Source organism: Rhinolophus ferrumequinum, chromosome 11 (assembly GCF_004115265.2).
Source record: "Rhinolophus ferrumequinum isolate MPI-CBG mRhiFer1 chromosome 11, mRhiFer1_v1.p, whole genome shotgun sequence".
In the NCBI taxonomy this organism is placed as follows: Eukaryota; Metazoa; Chordata; class Mammalia; order Chiroptera; family Rhinolophidae; genus Rhinolophus; species Rhinolophus ferrumequinum.
This window is the reverse complement of record NC_046294.1, coordinates 16,319,883-16,338,567: the sequence shown is the minus strand read 5'-3', so window position 1 is coordinate 16,338,567 and position 18,685 is coordinate 16,319,883. Positions and strand designations below refer to the sequence as shown.

The 18,685-nt window shown below is 43.5% G+C and overlaps 1 protein-coding gene across 1 annotated transcript in view; it reads left to right on the top strand.

Annotated features, from left to right (window-relative positions):
• EXT2 (exostosin glycosyltransferase 2) overlaps positions 1–17,657 on the top strand; it is a 127,272-nt gene extending 109,615 nt beyond the window's left edge. The window contains exons 11-14 of the mRNA XM_033119158.1: positions 7,080–7,223; positions 8,963–9,091; positions 10,851–10,933; positions 17,192–17,657. Coding sequence (XP_032975049.1) covers positions 7,080–7,223; positions 8,963–9,091; positions 10,851–10,933; positions 17,192–17,330 — 495 coding nt within the window. The 3' untranslated portion in view covers positions 17,331–17,657. The remainder of the gene's footprint in view (positions 1–7,079; positions 7,224–8,962; positions 9,092–10,850; positions 10,934–17,191) is intronic.
• Positions 17,658–18,685: the final 1,028 nt, after the last annotated feature.

Below are 18,685 nucleotides of genomic sequence, written 5' to 3'. Positions count from 1 at the left end.
AGCTTGCGGAAATAAAAATGATTTCATGTTTAGTGGCACTTAAGGAGCACAAAGTTAGAAAACCCGTGGCCCGATCCTGACCCATCTTTTCATCCTCCCATCTCCTCAATCTCACGTCTCCTCTTTCCTTCTTTATTATCTCTCAAGGGGGTTCATTGCCTCATGAAAAACAGTAGTTGAGTTTAATCTTTTGTTCAGCTCCTTTTTGCCGGTATTTCCTTCTCTGCCCTAGAGCCTCACCGATGACAAGGTTCCAGTAGGCCTAGGGAGGTCATATGTGGAATCTCGCTAGTTTGCTACACAGCCAACAGGAGTTCCTTCTTTTAATGGTGTGAGCATGTGGCTTTCTTTCCGAAATGAAAACCACATTCCTGAAGAGCCTTCAGCTTTTAGAAGATGAGCGCTGCTGGGAGCAAAGGGTTTTCTCGTGTCCCCCACCTCCTCTCCCTACCCCATTCGGTTCTCAACTTGGTCATCGGGGTGCACGTGTGACTCTTACCATCCTGCCACTGGCATCTCAGAGCCAAAGGACATAACACTGAGTGTGATTTAAAACATTATCTAGCTTTGTTTTGTAAGTGAGGGATTGAGTTTGGGGAGATGAGGTGCTTCTTAGAATCAGAAGAGTGGGAAATCGTGACTTCATGAAGAGAGGACTGGACTGGGCGTGAGGACCCAGCTTGCAGCGGCAGCGTCACCTAAGGACAGCTGCTTCCTCGCCAGCTCTCAGCGTTCTCACCTGTATGGCGAGGGAACGGGGTCAAATGATCTCTGCCTCCCAGGTGACCTCTGAGTGCACGTCTGCAAATCAGAGAGAGTGTGGGCAGGGTCAGCAGCTCAGTCCAGCAAAGTGTGTGTCTTCTTACCACCCACAGAAGGCACATGGTTATGCCCTCTGGTGAAATGGTAGAGATACAAGGAGGCGGCGAATGTCTTAGAGCCACTTTCTTCAGTTGTGTCTTCCTGATAGCAGTCACGGGTGAAAGATTTAATAGCCGACGTTCCTCTGTCAAGTGTGGCCAACCTCAGTCTGTCTCTCTGCCGTCAGCCCTGCCCCAGCCCTGAAGCGGGAACGTGAAAGGCTTGTAGATCATGTCCCCCGGCACCAAGGCGCTAACTTCCAGCCAAACTGGGGCGAATAGGATTGCTGCCAAAACCCCAGAAGCCTTCCCATGATGCTGGTTTTCCTGCTTAGCTTATATTAAGCAGAATCCTGCCTTAGGTTGGTGAGGTTGCTGATAGGATCTAACAGGTAAATCTTAATACCTAACACAGCATGTACATGTATTTGTCAAAACCAGTCAGCGTTAGGGAGCGCCAGGTGATAACTTCAGTGTTCCCTGCTCTGGATGTCTAGCATTAGCATTTAATTGTATCCAATCGTGGACAAAGCACCCTCTTGACAAAAACTACCAACCACCAGTGTAATGAAAAGCATGAGCTAAAAATGAAGCCAATCAGTCCCTTCATTTCAGGAAATTCCAAATATAAAAGGTGAGCTTTGTTCCCAGAGGGCTGAGAGTGAATCCGATAACCGGCTCCTCTGTGCAAACCAGCTAAGAACTGGAACCTAGCCAGCTACCCCTTTCCCATCTGGGCAGCATGCAACACAAGGCTAAGGGGAAGAAGGGCCAGTAACTCAACGACGTGGGCAAGTTGGGTTCCTTGCACTTCTGCCGCGGCTGAAACAGGCAAGTGACCACAGCGTCTGGGCTGGTTCCTAGAGTTCTGTTCCACTTTGATGGTTAGGGATTGACAAAACCCAGGGGTGTGTGCAACGAGAGAAAGAAGCCCTGGCCCAGCCTGGTGCACCTTGGATCCATACTGCCCTACCCCTCCCCCCACCCCCCGCCACTCACCTCACCACTTCCTAGTCCATCTCTTGGCTCACGAATCCTAATCCATGTGGCGTCCTTCTCCCCCAGTAGCAATATTCCTGTGGAACTGTGCCTTTGAAAGTGTGATGACTGTAGCAGCCACTTCAGAGAGTTACTTTCCTCCTAGAGCTGACCCATGATTTCCTAATTGTATATCCCAGATGGGCACCACCTGTGGTTACACCTTCCCCCGCTTCTCCCCCCAGTCAGTTTCCTGAATCTGATTGTGGTTAGCACACACCCTGAGTTTAAAATGCACTCTCTAAGCTGGCTAAGAATCTAGTGCATTATCCTTTTTTCAGGAACATTTAGTAAGTACCCATATGTGTATGGCATTTTAAAGTTCAGTAATGTAGGCCATGCTATTTAGAAATCTACAACTTGCAACTAATCACATCCAATGAGTTAGTTTCCTTGGGAATAGGTCAGTGAGGAAGAAGATACAAGATTTTAGCCCTAAAAGGACATTAGAGTTCATTGACTCCAACCCCTCATTCTGTTGATGGCAAAAATGAAAGCAGGACAACTTGAGTAGGTCCATTGGACGGGTCCTCACTGGCAAAGCTACTGCTGGGTCTGTGTTAACCATGGCCGCGCTGCGTTTCCTGTCGGAGGCTGCTCCCTCCTAACCTAGGCTGCCTCGTGTGCCTTTTAAACAAAGGTGCGAGATCTCAGTTTCACGCCCTAGTCGTGGGAAGCCACAGAAGACCTCAGACAGCTTACAAATTTTTTAAATTAAAAAAAAAAAAAACTCCGAAGACAGCTAAGTGACCATAGCTGGGAGTTCAGAAGAGGAGATTTCCATAATCCTGGTAAGAGGTGGTTAGGACCAAGATGATAAACATTAGATTGGAAGGAAACAGTTGGAAGATGGCATTTTGTTGTTATAACCTCTGTTTGAATAGTGATTTGGAATAGGCCCCAAATGTAAGAACTATTCAAATTATGGCTAGGCCCCTCACCAAGGCATAGAGTTTATTATAACAGACAACAGGCTTCTGTCTTCACAGATGTGTGTGATTAAAAATAGCGGAGGATACTGTATGTGGAGGACTTCAGGAGGATAGGCAGGCGACTGAATGATGGCTTTGTGACTAGCGATAGCTATGGAAGCCCTGTTACTAGAACCACAGGGACATGATGTGAAGTTTGCAATGCCCACACTACAATATGGAAAGGCATCTGCTAGTAATGTCAGAGGCTGACCCCAGAGCATTTTCCTGAGGTAAAAAGAAAAAGTTGAATTAGAGTAGGAGGTGGGTAGACATGAGGAAGGGGGCTAGAATTTGAGTTCTCGCTCTTCTGGCTGGGAAAATGCTTTACTATATACATAATCAACTTCGTACTACACTGGGGCTCGGTGAGAGAGGGCCCATCCCATTCCATTGCACTCCGTTTTGATCCTAGAGTCAGCTGCAGAGTTATAGATGAAGTGACAAGGATGGTATCTTGATTGTATCCAGCTGCCGAGAATAAGTCACGGGCAGGGAGGCCCCGCATGAGGAACAGCGCTCACCAAAGGCTCCAAAGGAATCTGAAACTCAGGACACCTCGGATGCTTTCAGAGCAGCGTGGTTTAGCATTCTGTGACCCAGTGTCACCCAATTAAGTCCCTCTGGAGAGGACGCTGATACGTGGCTTCACCTACCAGGGAGAAGACTGAGATCTTAACAGCATTCAACCCTAAAACTGTGCCGATATCATTATTGCGGCAAATCGGAGCTCGGAAAGAAGAACCCCTTAGGAAAGGGATTTGAACTTCCTTTGCCCGAATTACAGAGCTGTGTTGACTCAAAGTAAATGGCGGTTTGGGGGATGCAACTTGCATCCGGCACAGGTGCCAACTGAATAGATGCCTCCCTCCGGCCCCCAGCCCTGCCCTCTTTCCTCCACCTTGCCCATCCCTGGTGTTTAGTTAGTTACTTGGGCTCGGAGCCCTTCAGAAATCTCTTTCATTGCGTTGGGGTGAATCCGTGAGTGTTGCACTGGTTTGACTTGAACAGGCAGGTGCTTGGCGCTGGGGGAAGGAAACTGATGTTTCATGGAGTCCGCCCAGGCCCACAAACCGAACAGGAGTTATGGCTCACATACTATGTTGTTGCTCTGGGCTCTATAAAACTGTAATAGTATCATATTATTTTAATCTGCTGAAATACAAACCCCAGAGTAGAAAACACAGCAGTAGCATTACACATCTGAGGAAATGTTCGACATGGGTTCATTTGTCTGCAGCTATTACGCTGATGTCTGTGGCCGGTTAACTCTGTTGGTTACAACATGGTGTTAATGAGGCCAAGGTTATGGTGGGAGAGGCCTGTGAGGTGAGCTGCTCTCGCACAAAGGAAAGCTCTCTTCCCAGCTCCAGACCACGCTCAAGACCCGGGTCAGACATCACATAAAAGCTTGTAGAGGATCATAAGGAGAACTGGGCAAGACAGTGTAATGACTCAGCAAATATCCCTCTAGCCGCTTCTGGAAAAGCAATTTAAAACATGTGCTTCAGTGATGGTGAGTTCTGGCTGTGATCTGCACACACAAAGGATATCACATTATTATTAATGGTCCCGGCTGATCGATACTGTTGCAGACATCCTTTCTGAATTAAGGAGTATACTGGCTCTGGCTGTGAAGAAGAGAGAAAGGCTCTTTGGTCCCGTTCTTTCTTTCTCAGCGTTTGCCTGCTGAGATTCTGCCCGTTCATGCGTTCAGCACGTTTGTGTGGAATGCCGGCGTGTGCTGGCACTGTTCTTTGTGCTTCAGACACCACAGGGTTGAATAAGACAAAGTCTCGGTCCTTCTGGAGTTTAAAATCTACAGGAGGAAAACATAATAAGTAGACAGTAAATAACCAAAACAATTACAAAAAATGAAAATTTGGTGAAGGAAAGCATGGTGTGAGGGGGTGGGAGGAAGAATGGCTGGTTGGGGAATGGTGTTTACGTGGGTAAGAAAGTCTGAAAAGGCCTCTCAGAGTGGGTACATTTAAGCAGTGACCTAACTGATGAGCGGGAACCAGCCTTTCAAAGAGCTGGAAGGACATTCCAGTTAGAAGAAATAGCAAATACAAAGGGCTTGAGGTCTAGTCATGGTTAAAGAACAGAAAAGCCACTGAAATCTGAGACAACGTGGTAAGAGAAGAGATTGGCAAGTGGGTAGGCCCTTAAGGACGTTCTGAAGAGTTTGGATGTTATTCTCAGTCAATAGGAAGCCATTTTGTTTGTTTGTTTTGTTTTGGGGGTGGAACATTTCTTAAAGATTTGGGGGAGAGGGGGAATATTATGAGTTGAAGTGTGCCCCCTTCAAGAAGATAGGTTGGAATCCTAACTCTTAGTGATTCTATTTGGAAATGGGGTCTTTTCAGAGGTAATCAAGGTAAAATGAGGCCCTAATCAATTTGACTAGTACCCTTCTAAGAAGGAGACGTTTGGACACACAGAGGGAAGAAGGCCATGTGAAGACAGGGTGGGAGCGGTGTATCTACAAGCCAGGGAACGCCAGAGAGTGACAGCCAACAACCAGAAGCTCAGAGCAGTCGAGGAAAGACCCTTGCACTACAGGTCTCAGAGGGAGCGGTCCCTGCCAACACCTTGATTTCAGACTTCTAGATTTCTGTTGTTTGAAGCCACCCAGTTTGTGTTACTTTGTTCCAGCAGTCCTAGCACACTAAAAAAGGGAAGTGCCAGCACACTGGCTCTGCCCTTGGCAAAGCAATGAAGCATCCTCCCTGAGCTCAGGGGCACCTGGGTCATGTAGCCTGTGACCCTATGACTGACTTATATGGGTAAATATGTAATGAAAAGAATATAAATGTTAAAAAATTATATACATATGTATATATGGCAGAGTCCACTAGTTGAATTATCCTGTACAGCACACCCTAATATTCTTTTAGGAATGGTCCTTTCAGGGCCACCCTTTAACAATGGTTTGGAAAAGCAAGAGTGGAAGCAAGGTAAGTTAGAAGCCTGTTCCAGGAATCTAGGTGAGAGATGATGGTGGTTTGAGCTAGAGAAAGTAATAGTAGAAATGGTAACAGGTAGTTAGAAGTAGAGCCGGCAGGAATTACAGTGGACTGGATCCGGGGGGAAGAGGGAAAGGAAAGCATAAAGGCTGACTCCTAGCTTTTCTTGAACAATTGGTTAGGTGATTTATTGAGATGGAGAAGATTGAGAGAATGGCTTATCTGGGGATATAGAACCAAGAATTATGCTTTGGACATGTTAAGCTTGAGATGCCTAATTGTTTATTCAGTTGAAGGTATTAAGTCAGTTGTTGGTTATCTCAGGAACATTCAGGGCCAAACATAAATTTAGAGGTCATCAGATTATAGATGGTATTTAAAGTGATTGAAACTAGATGAGATTACATAAAGAGTTTAAAGAAGACACCAGGGCCCTGGGCTGGGTCCCCAGGAACCCTGTTGCTTAGAGGTCTGATAAAGGAGGAGGAATCTTGGTGCTGAAAAGCTGCCACATGAACAGCTGGCAAATTGTCAATACTCATTAATGGTACAAACTTCTCTTTTAAACGTTAAACTAAATTATATAGAAATACATGGGGAAAGGTATTGGAAGTACCCCACCTCCAAATTACCAAATTTGGTTTAACAAAACTGTATCTAAGAACTTTTTCAAATATGGAAATCAAGTTTTTGTTTTCAATATGTTACAGATTACAGAATCAGACAAATTCTCTGTACTTAAATTAAGGCTTCCATAAGAATGACTGCTCCAGAGAAAAATTTTTTTTTTTTTTTTTTTTTTTAGAAACGGAGACTTTATAAGTTTTCACAGTCACCAAAATTTAATATAAATCAGGACAGTTGAGTTAGGTGCAAGGTTCCATTTATTCCATTTACTCATTTGTACATTTATTAAGAATGGAACCTATTTCATTAATTATATGTTAAAAAAGATAACCCACCCTTTGCCCAACTCAGTAAAGTATTGCTCAGCATTACTTGAAATTTCCAAGCAAGCACAGGTAGTTTTGGAGGAAATCAGAATCAATATCTATATTTGAACATGGTGGAAGAACTAGCATCTACCTGTTCAATTGGACAGCTTCAGAAGCATACTCTGACCTTAGTGTGTGAAGATGTAACCGTCCGGAGTCTGTTGACACCTGTTCGGATAACTTAGCACTCACTGTGCTTAGTTGTGTCTGAACTGGGAATGACTGTTGATGTGTTTCTGTCCTTAGGTCTGGAGGGAATTTCCTGACCGCTTGGTGGGTTACCCGGGTCGTCTGCATCTCTGGGACCATGAGATGAGTAAGTGGAAGTACGAGTCTGAGTGGACTAATGAAGTGTCCATGGTACTCACGGGGGCAGCTTTCTATCACAAGGTAAGGCGGGAGCGGACTCGGGTGGGTGGGTCCGAGTTGATAAAAGGGAGAGTATGATACTCGTTTTATTGGTTCGATTGAATTTTTGTTGCATTTAGAGAAAATGTTCTACTCAGAGGGCTTAGAAAGTCCATGGTGTGTATTTAAAAATAATAATAAAGTTATTTTTCTAGTTAGAAAATAATACATGCTCATAATAGAAAATGTGGAAAATTCAGAACAGATTCTGTTGTATAAGAAAAGTCACTTGTGCATCACTTAGAGAGAACCATTATTAGATGTTCAGATGTTTTTTCCAGTTTGCCTTTTATTTGTTTACTTTTTCACATCCACACAGACGTTTATAAATATTATCATTGGCCTGTATTTTTCATGTATTATGTTGTAAGCATTTTCTCATGTCATTAACATTTCTTCATAAATAATTTTTTTCTTGACATACTTGCTAATATACCATTATACTAGTATTCCATAAATTATGTGTAACAATTATTCTATCATTGGGTATTTAGGTTGTAACCTTTTTGCTACTTTAGATAATGCTTAATATCTAATGCTTAAGTAATTATTAATACTCATTTTTCATAATTGTTTGTACTTTTGATGATTATGATAGATTCCTAGAAGTAGAATTCTGTCAAAGGGCATGAACATTTTGGGGAGGTTTTGATAGATATGTCTGTTGTTTTCAGTATTGTTTGTACCAATGTACAGCCCCACCAGCAAAATATAAAACTATCTTACATACCCTCCCTTGCATGAGATGCAAGTGAAAGTGTATCTTACTGTTTTAACTACTTTGGTTACTAGTGAGATTGAAATTCCTTCTGTGTATTTATGAGCCTTTTGTATTCCCTTCTAAGGATTGTTGCTTCATGTTTTTGACAATTTTAATTAGGGAGTGATGGAAGGGTATGTACTAGATTTCAGAATATTTGGTTCGATGATAGAGTCTTCCCTGGAAGTGTACGGTGTAATTGAATAGCAATAACTTGTATGTTGTCGGCAGTAGCATAAGGAACTGATGTCAAGAGAAAGATGTGTTCAACCCAACATAGTTCCTTTAACTTGCTAGGTCTGTATTGACTGCTTGTAGTTATCTCAGCACTGCTGCCCTCATATTTTTCAGGACTCTAGATCCAGAAATGATTTTTTGTTCTTAGCAATAAGATTTATAATTCTTAGGGTTTATGATAGTAGATTGTACACTATTTTTATTTTTGCCCATGAGTTTCTACACTATTTCCTACGTGTAGATTATGGTTGTTTCAGAATTGACTTTTTTTTTTGTTTTACTTTAAAACAAAAAGTAACGTACCTTTGCTATGTCAATCCACTGTTAATTTATCTTTGTTTCTATTTGCAACCCATGGAAAGAATAGAGAAAACAGGATCGAGCATTGTGACGCCAGGGGAAGGATTTACTAAAGATCAGTATGTAGTGTGTCTGTGAACAATATATGTAAAACACATGATACATTAATCTGTCCGAAGGGACTGCATCCTATAGGGGCTTCATGTTGTACCTCTCCTCTGCTTACAATAGGTGATTTTGAAAAGAATGACAAAATAAAAGATCTTGGTCACCTGACCAAAAGCATTCTAATACTTCCTTTGACCCTCTTGTGGTTTATCTTCTGAGAGAAAGCTTGTGCCTATGCTATGACAAAGCTGCCCTTTACCTGTCAGCCAGAGGGTACTGCTGTTTGAATGATTCTTCTTTTTGTCTCACTTAATAGTATTTTAATTACCTGTATACCTACAAAATGCCTGGGGATATCAAGAACTGGGTGGATGCTCATATGAACTGTGAAGATATCGCCATGAATTTCCTGGTGGCTAATGTCACAGGGAAAGCTGTCATCAAGGTAGGAGGCGTCCCTGTCCAGCTCTGCCACTAACTTGCTTTGTGCTCTGGAGCAAGTCTCTTTGTCCCTGAGCCTGAGAAGTTCTCATAACTACAAACAAAGTATTGGACTACATGAACTTGAAGCTCCCTTTTCGCTTTAAGATTCTATGATTAACATTGTCACATGGTAAACTTGCAGGTAGGCTTTGATAGTTGAAACATATTTTCTGTTTTTATTCAGTTTAATTATAGTTTTTAACCTTCAGCATCAGAGGTAAAGGCTGTGATGGTCAATCCACAATTCGTGTTTTTAAAACAATTAATATTATTCTCAAAGCTGATTTGGAATCCAGTTTTGTTAGCTAAAGGATACAGTTTATGTCTTTCTTAAGGTAGCAATTTTTTTTTTAATAGATGTTAAGAAAATAGTATACTTTATACAGACTATTGTTGTAATTATTGTAATCGTCCGAAACATTGTTTTTAAATATCAATTACCGGGTTTCAAAAATGAACTTTTCTATAATCTATTAAAAGCTGAGAGTGCATAAAGTTCCTACGAGGATAGATATCTGTTCTTGACATGTAGATTTTGCTCAAATCAGATCCCTAGATATGTAGGGAGAGGACACACTTCTTTACATGAGTGGACTCATCTTGACGTTTTCTCACTCTAGATGAGAAGTTTATGTACGATAATGGATGGTACTTCTAGTCCAGATGCCTAGGACTAGAATCTTCCTACATTGGAAGTTTGTATTGGAAGCATAGTGTGACATTTCCCCACTGGCTCCTCATACTACTAACTGATGAGAGAAGCCAGATTAAACCAAAGTGACTCAGGAGAGAGGGAAAGTCACTAGCTCTGCTCTCCACACTCAACCCCATCTTCACCCTATGCCCCAGCTCTCGAAAGAGCTCGGTGAACAGCTCACTGCCAGGAACATTAAAGAATGTAATGTACGAAACTCATTTTAAGGGAAGTTTATCTCCAAATTCGCTTTCTGACATGCTTCGAGATGTGTTTAGCTGTGCTTGCTTAGTCTGGACAGTAATTCCTGGTGTCTGTGAGCTTCTGAACCCTGCCTTGGTTAGCTATCCAGCTTTCTTCCCCTCCCATGCCTCCACTGTTTACTTATCTTCACTGGGTTAGGATAGCAGCCTCCCCTGAGTTTGCTAGAACAGACATTAGAAGTTTAAGGTTTGGAAGGGTGGGGGAGAATCAGGGAAAAAGATTCAAGCGGTGAGGGACCATTGGACTTTTTTCCTGATTCGAGGGAATTGCAAAATAACCTGGCATCTCCAAGAGCTGTTTAGTATTTGCCGTTAGCTGGAAGGAGGAGAAAGAGCGCCTGTTGGAACGAAGGTTACTGTGAAAGTTCTGGGAAGCTGTATTTCATCGCCCTTATGGCTGCAAGAACAAATGGTGTTTATACAAGGACCTTGGCAGTGAGAAAACAGTCATTAAACAGGAATTAAGGAGCTTGTCATCACCACTTCTTTCCAGTTACAGAAGGCAAAAGCCCTCCAAGCCTTTTTATTGGGCCCTTGTGAGTTCTGCCGTTGGCCAGGCCAGACAGAATGGAATGGAGGAGTGGTGAGGTGTGTGCGTGTGCGTGTGCGTGCGCGTGCGCGCGTGTGTGTGTGTGTGTGTGTGTGTGTGTGGAGGGCGCAGGCATCTCCGCTTACAGAACAGAAGCATGCACAGTGGACTCACAAGCATGATTGTATTATCCTTGGCACTGACAGCCAGGTATATTTTTGTGCTCCTCTGGCAGGTAACACCACGAAAGAAATTCAAGTGTCCTGAGTGCACAGCCATTGATGGGCTTTCACTAGACCAGACACACATGGTGGAGAGGTGAGTGAGCCTCTTGTCGAACGTCCACCCTAGCCTCTGATCCCCATTTCTTGCCTTGGGCCTGTTTGTGGGACTTTTTTGGAGATGTAGGGAGAATTGCTGGTAGCCATAGTCACCTCCTTTTGCACTGTGGGAATTGAGTTAGTTCAAGCCCAGGTCAACCAAAGAATTATTTTGGAATGCTACTCGCTCAATTTGTAATGGCTCAAAGGGTCTTAAAAATATGGCTGGCCTAAGATCCGAATATTTTCCATTCGGATTATGCAGTTAACCATCCACAGTCATTTGATTGGAAGCTGGTTCATTCCAAGGAAATACTGGGTGGTTTTTTAGGGTAATATCTCCACATTACACTAAAAGTATGATTAGAAGGAATTGAACCAAACCCACCAGAGACACATTACCTTTGCTGACACTCCTCAAACACCTTCCAAGAACAGAATTGAAAGCACAGCTCTACATTACAGACAGAGACGAGCATGGCAGCTCTGAAATATACTGTGTTTCCATTCAGTCAGTTCCCCAACCAACACCTTGGTGTAGAATGTAACACCGGGCCTTATAGGTAAGTATGGAAGGAGTGGATATGTATGTCTTCCCTTAAGACCGTTATAATCTTGTAGTAGACCTAGTAGTTCTCACTTTTATCCCAAAGGGCCCCAAGTTTCAAACCTCATGAATCAAACCCAATTCTTCCAAAAGGCAGCTCCTTACATGAGACAACAAGCTCTGACATCCAGTAGCTCTATTGTCAAGGGACCAAAATGCACTGAGAGAATGTTATAGTAGAATTATAGAATGAGGTATCTCGTTCAGGTTTCCACAGGTCTCACATGCATCTGTTTGCAGCATTCATTTCTGAAATCTGTCAGCCAATCCTTCGAGCCTAAAGGAGTTTTTTTGTACAAAAAGTTGTTTCACTTGGCCTGGATTCTTATGTAATGCTTTAGTCCTTCTTATTCTCACTCTCTAAATAATCTCTTTATCTGTTTCATATATAAATATCTTATGGAAATGTCCTGACTTTTACCAACTGTCAATGGGAAATAATATATTGTGATTTTGGAAATATCTGTCACTGGGGTCATAACTATTATACTGTCAAGGGCAGTGACATTAGCTATCAGAGCTTGTTTGGAAGAGACCCAACTGTAGTTCTTCTGGAGCACATGAAATTGTTATTTAAACCTACCAAACATTAAGCCATTGGTTATGGACTGGGCTAAGTTAAAATGGTGGGGTTATATGGTCCAAGAAAGGAATTGTAGGTAGAAAGGTTGACCTGATACTGGCTTTGAAGTTCATCTGAGGCCAAATAAGTCTTCTCTAGCACCACTACGACTGTGACAAATGTAAAGAGACTCAAACTGCAGTGAGAGATTTATGTTAGATACATTTATTAGTAAACGCTGAAGAAAGGAACTAAGGGAGATGTGGAAGAGGCTTTGAAAATAGAATAGGCAACTACCCAGCTGTTGTTAGGCTCGAATCAGATTATATCAGAGTTTATAATTAACAACAAATATATATACATATACATATACATATATATATATGTATGTGTGTATATATATATATATGTCGTAATGCGTGTGTGTGTATATATAACTTAATCCAAAGCTACATGTGGTAAGTACCATAAGAGAGGCTCAAAATGTTATAATTGATCAGAGGAAAGAGAAGTGGCTTCTTGCTAAGTTGATTATTAGGAATAATTTTGTAAAAGTGATGGCATTTAAAGTGAGCCTTCCAAGATCACTAGGATCCCAACCAGTGAAACTTTGGGCAAGAAGAGGAGATCCTGGGCAGAGGAAACTGGATGGGCAGAGGTGCCAATCAGCAAGTTCAGGGTGTATTTGGCAAGCAGTTAAGAAGTTCCCTTTGGCCAGAGCATAGAATTCTGGCCTGTTAGTACCAAACTTCAAGGCAAAGGGCCTTGAAGTCCCAGTTAAGGGGCTCTTCAGGCTCTGGTAAACCACAGAAGGTTTTCGAACTTGATCACAGTATTGTAGCTTGATCACAGTATTGTTTTGAGATTAATTTGCAAGTAATGCATAGGAAGGAATGAAGGTGAAGAGACTGCAGGAAGAACAGAACACTTGAACTAAGTTGAGTGTGGAAAGGAGGGGATGAATTAAATTGCAAGAGATTTTTTTTCCCTGCAAAGGAAGATGTGCTAGAACTTGATTTCCAACTAAATAGTTATGGGAAGGTTATGATGGAGTCGACAGAGGTAACTTTTAGATTTTGAGTCAAGAAAATAGTAGTACCTTTAAAAGTGTAAATAATATAGTTAGGAGGAGGTGCCAATTAAGGGATAGGTGGGGTGAACAGTTATACCTTTGACAGTATAATTAATGAGGACGAGAGATTTTAATCATGGGTGAAGCTGAAGAGCAATGAGGTAGGTGATTTGGGGATTTTGCCAATAAGCAGGTATAGATATGGGACAAGCAGATCTTGGAAATGTGGCACTAGATCTTTAGAAAGAAGAGTAAAACAAAAACAGATGTTTGGAAATTGACTGAAGAAAAGCCAAGGACAGAATCTTGGGAAATGCTGTCATTTATGAGACAGAAGGAGTCACTGAAAACAAGCAACCACTAGAGAGGCCAGGAAAGAACCAGGCTCTGCAGGGCTCAGAAGCAAGGGAGGAGTAAGGAACACGGAGACTGGGAAAAGGCCTTTGAAATGAATGGTCACTGGTGACTCTGAAAAAAATAATGGCACAGAGTGATGGGGCTCAAGAGTGATCAAGGGTGAGTCTGTGGTGAGAAGTAAAGTTCGTGAATCTAGATTACCATTCTGAGAAATTTGACAGGGAATCCGCCTTGAAATCAGTTAGAAACTGAGAGTCAAACTGTTTGCATTAAAGACTGGATCACTGAATTATTAAACAAGGCACCTAAATTGGGATGGAGGAAGGCATGATTTAAGCCATTGTGGGCAGGCCGAAACATGGAGTGTGAACTATAGAATTGTTCATTTGTTTCATTTTTTTTAATCGTTCCTTTTGCAAAATGCACATTTTACACACAACAGTGAAAGGAGTTAGCCACTTTGCAAGTTATGACCTTGTGTGGGGTTTTGTGATTCAATAAGCTTATTTATTCTTATCTTTGAGTTCTAGGATCAGAAATCTCAGTTGTGTAAGAAAGTAGCTTTCACTACCCAGCATCCATTTCCAGGAGCTGCTGTTAGTTCTTTAAGTACCAGAAGAATTTGTAACTGCTCATTTTGACCAATAGCTTCAACAAGATCAAGAAAATATGGTGGACGGATAGTGTTGACTTAAGAAAAAGAACGTCCTATTTTGATTCCGGCTAATCTTTGTTCGAATTCTAAATGTGCCACTTATTAGCTGTCTGACTTAAGGAAATGGACGTATCTGAACTTCCATCTTTTTATCTCCTAAACTAAGGATATTAATACCTATCAAATTATAGCATCCATTCATAGGTTCAACAAATACTTATTGAGCATCTTTGTACCAAACACTGTATGCTGATGAATGAACGAATAATACTTGAAAACTTATACCATACTGCCTGGCAGGAATTGGTTTCCCCAGCATTAGTCCTAAGGCTCCTGGTTGCTTTAGGTAATTGTATGTGTTTAAAAGGAAAACAGAAAACCCTTGGTCGTTTCTCCCCCAGATCCCTCCAGCCTGCAGAGATAGACGTTGGGAGCTCTTAGCCTGTTTGTACTTAATTAGAAAACCAGCCCAGGGGAGCAGGGAGTGACAGGGTCTCTGGGCCCTTCCCTGACTGAACAACTCAGGATGGCCACCAGCAACGAGCTGAACTCTTTATCTGCCCTAACCTGTTCCCAACTCAGATCCCCTATGTGAAAAGGAAGGAGGAAACATTGTCAGTACCTGGCAGGAGAGTTAGGACCTTTACCATTCAGCCACTTCTCCAGTGCAGGCTGTGCAGACAGAAAGAAGGACTCACTGAACCTGAGTTAGCCAGCAGCAGCTGTCAACAAGTCAGGCAGGCCCGAGCCCCAGCGGCCTCTTGCCTGCGGCCCAGTCCTTTTGACAAGTCGAGTTGCAGAGGAGACACCGTCCTCCAGACTCTCCAGGGAGCCGCGGAGTCTCTCGACTCGGCCAGGAACCACAATTCTTCTTTAATACGTACTCACTGGTACCTGTGCTGGGCATGGCTGGCTGTGGTCTCCGGTATCATAACTGGAAACGAGAAGAATCGGTACATGATTACAGTCAGAGCAACGGTCAAAAGTGAGACCTTAGAGAGATCTGACCTTGTCTGCCACTGCCTCAGCCCGTAATGTGAGGAGAGGGGCGCTGTTGTCCAGGGTTTGCTTCATGCCACTGTGTTGAGACTCCTCAGTCTTTCCTCCCAGTCACCTCTATTTGGATCCTAGACCTCCTGACTCTGAGAAGACTGTCAGCAGAAAGGAAAGCCCGTCCCCTGTGAGTTACGGGCGAGGCTGATGAAAAGAGCGAAGGCTCTATTGCCGGTACAGGCCTGGTTTGAAACCCAACTCCACCTCTTTTCCAGCTCCGGGTCCTTGGACGAGGTGCTTAACCTCTCTCAGTCTTCATTTCTCAGCCCCTAACAGGAGGCTGCCGTAAATCTACCAGTGGGTGTATGGAGGGGAATGCTGTCAGGAATCCAAAAGATCGTGTATGTAAGTTCTTTGGCACGTAATAGTGCTCAGCAGTTGTGAATTTCCAGCCCCTCACCTTGGACCCTAGAATTGTGCTAATAAATAAATGTATATCATGTCCTAATTAAGACTTGAGCGTCAGGAGCCAGAAGGCCTGGGTTTGGCCCTGCCTCTTACTAGTTACTTGACCTTGCGACATGTTCCTTGGCCTCTCTGTGTCTCCCTCGTCCCAATGTCAAATGGGAGTAATGGGACCTGCCCCTGGGGTTTATGTGAGTGAAATGGGTTACTAATACCTGTAAAGCACTTTTAACACAGCCTGGAACATACAAGTATTAGCTGTTGATTTGTGGTGGTAGTGGACACGATGATGTTATTAGCTAGAAAAGTTCAAAAGGAAATGGTAACAAATTGTTTTTAGAAACCTAATGACCGATAGAATTGATAATGACCGGCTTCTTTATTAATTGGTTTCTTCCTAAAGCTCAAAGCACTCAAATCAAACCTTGATTAAAATAGTCTGAAGCAAAGCTTCCAGTAGCTCTGAGCACAGAAGAGACTTCTGGTCTGCGTCTTGAAATTCAGCCCCTTCTTGGTAAACGGTTCTGCCTCTGGTTAGTTTGTTCTCATTGTAGCTCTCAGGTGGGGTGGGCCTAGCTGAGGAGAGAGAACACTGACCTTTCTGAAATCCATCCTTGAGGTCCCCTTAACTTCAAAAGCGGTTTTTACGGGCTTGCTTTTCCCCGCTGGTCTGATGCAGAAGTGTCTTCATTACCAGCTGTCACACTCAGTTGGCCTGATTGACCAGAACCGTTTCCCGCCAACGTGCCTGACCTGCTCACCTCTGACGAGGTTGCCACTGGGATTTGGGGGACGTAGGAAACTGACTCTCCCCTCCCCCAGCGGTGCTGGGCTCTTCTGTCACTGCGTGGCTTGTTACTGCTCGTTCTAGCCTGGAACTAGCTGCAGTTATGAGAGCTGTCCTGTGTGAACTCCAGCTTTCATAGAAGAGCTTGTGGGGCTTGGCGGGCACTTCCCAGAGGTGGCCACTTGCAGGCCTTCAGTGAGTGCTGGCTGAAGGGGTGAAGTGTTCACTGTCTGAATCGAGGTTCACTGCCCTGTTACCTCCTTTTGCTCCATGCTCAGAGCCTCCCTTCTGCCTTTTAAACTTCAGTGAGCTGAAGCCCAGCTCCAAGTGGCTTTTTCCTTTGCAGCATTTACCTTCTCTTTAGCTGGCAGAGATGGGGTTAAGAATTGTTGGCAGCTAATCCACCTGGGTTTGAGGTCTACTTTCCCCATTCTGGAAGAATGACTGGAATTTAAGGGGGCGGGGGAAAGAGATTCTGACCTCTGCAGGCCTATCGCCTGCAAACAGCATTCCCTGCTCACTTTCGCCCACTGACTGAAGAGAGTACCCCAGATCACTTCTCTCATCCACACCCTCCCAACCTGGTTAAGACCCTGGGCGCAGGCTGCGGCTGCTTGGATTCCTTTCTTTTGTTGCTGTTAAATATTATGTATTTTGCTCTCATCTCTCAGCCTCTTGAACATTTTCTCTTCCCTGCCCGCCCCCACCCCTACCCCGCTCATCTGTTCCACTGCCCTCCTCCTTCCCAAACCCCCCAGGTCTGAGTGCATCAACAAGTTCGCTTCCGTCTTCGGGACAATGCCCCTGAAGGTGGTGGAGCACCGAGCTGACCCTGTCCTGTACAAAGATGACTTTCCTGAGAAACTGAAGAGCTTCCCCAACATTGGCAGCTTGTAAACCTGCCACAGGTGGAGGTCTGAACGCTAAGCCTGCACAAAGGACGAGAACACGGCTTCCACATGCTGGATCTCGGCCTGTACCCCCCACCCTGCTTCCTTACGAACAGGAGCCCAGAGAGAGGATCTAAGCACCCTGAGCTGTGCATCCTCTACTCGCGTGTTTCTTAGGATCGCCAACGGGTGCTTTTGCAAACTGCCACATGGAAGTCTTGGTGGCAGGCTCCAGGTTTACATCCAGCTCAGGCTCACTTTGTTTCCAGTCCAGCATAACAATCCAAAGGGAAACTCCACTGACTGGAGGACTGCTGAGGAGAGACACCTACCAACCTACCAGCCCATTTTAGGTTTGGAAAATCATGGAAAAGGTACCCGTATCTCACTTTCAGTTACGTCAAATCAGTGAGTTCTTTGGAGGAAAAGCCCAGCCCAGAATTTGGTGCAAAATGCAAACATCGTAATGAGATGTGATGTGCGCCGTGGGACCAGGGCCCTGGACTCAACGCCCAGAAGAGCATCAGCTGCTGAACCGGGTCCTGTCAGCTCCGTGAACTATTCCTCTCTGGTTTGACTTTTTGATATGATTAAAATTATTTTTTATTCCTTTTTCTACTATGTGTTAAACACTGATTATTGATAGTCCAAGGAACTATATCTTTCTTCTTTTGTGTGTTTAAGTGTGTTTTCTGACCTTACCTCCAGTCCACTACCCATGTCTGAGAAGACACAGCCGGGAGGAGTGTCTGGTGCCATGTGTACCAAGCAGAGGAAGATCTCCAAACTAAACATTCTAAGAGTAGATGGCTCCCAAAACTTCCCAAGAAATTTGTTTGCTTCCTCATTAGATCCAGTCAATCTTTCGTAGGTATTCTCAGGGAAAAACACAGCATCTCTAATAGCCATACACTTAGTTGCTCTAGGAAGTACCGTGTTTCCCCGAAAATAAGACCTGGCCGGACCATGAGCTCTAATGTGTCTTTTGGAGCAAAAATTAATATAAGACCCAGTATTATATTATATTATATTATACCCGGTCTTATATTAAAATAAGACCCAGTATTATATATTATAATATATCATGTCACGTCATATCATATTAAAGACCCGGTCTTATTGTACTATAATTTTTGCTCCAAAAGACACATTATAGCTGATGGTCTGACTAGGTCTCATTTTCGGGGAAACACAGTACACACGTTGTAAAAGTTGAGGGAATTGTGAGCCCACCCCAAGGGGATGCCAAAATTTCCCTCATTCTTTTGGTATAAACGTAACGTTAGCCGGGGAGGTTCTGGCTAATGTTAAATGCTGCTGTAACAACTGCTTTGCCATAGTTGCCGGTATATTTAAATCGTT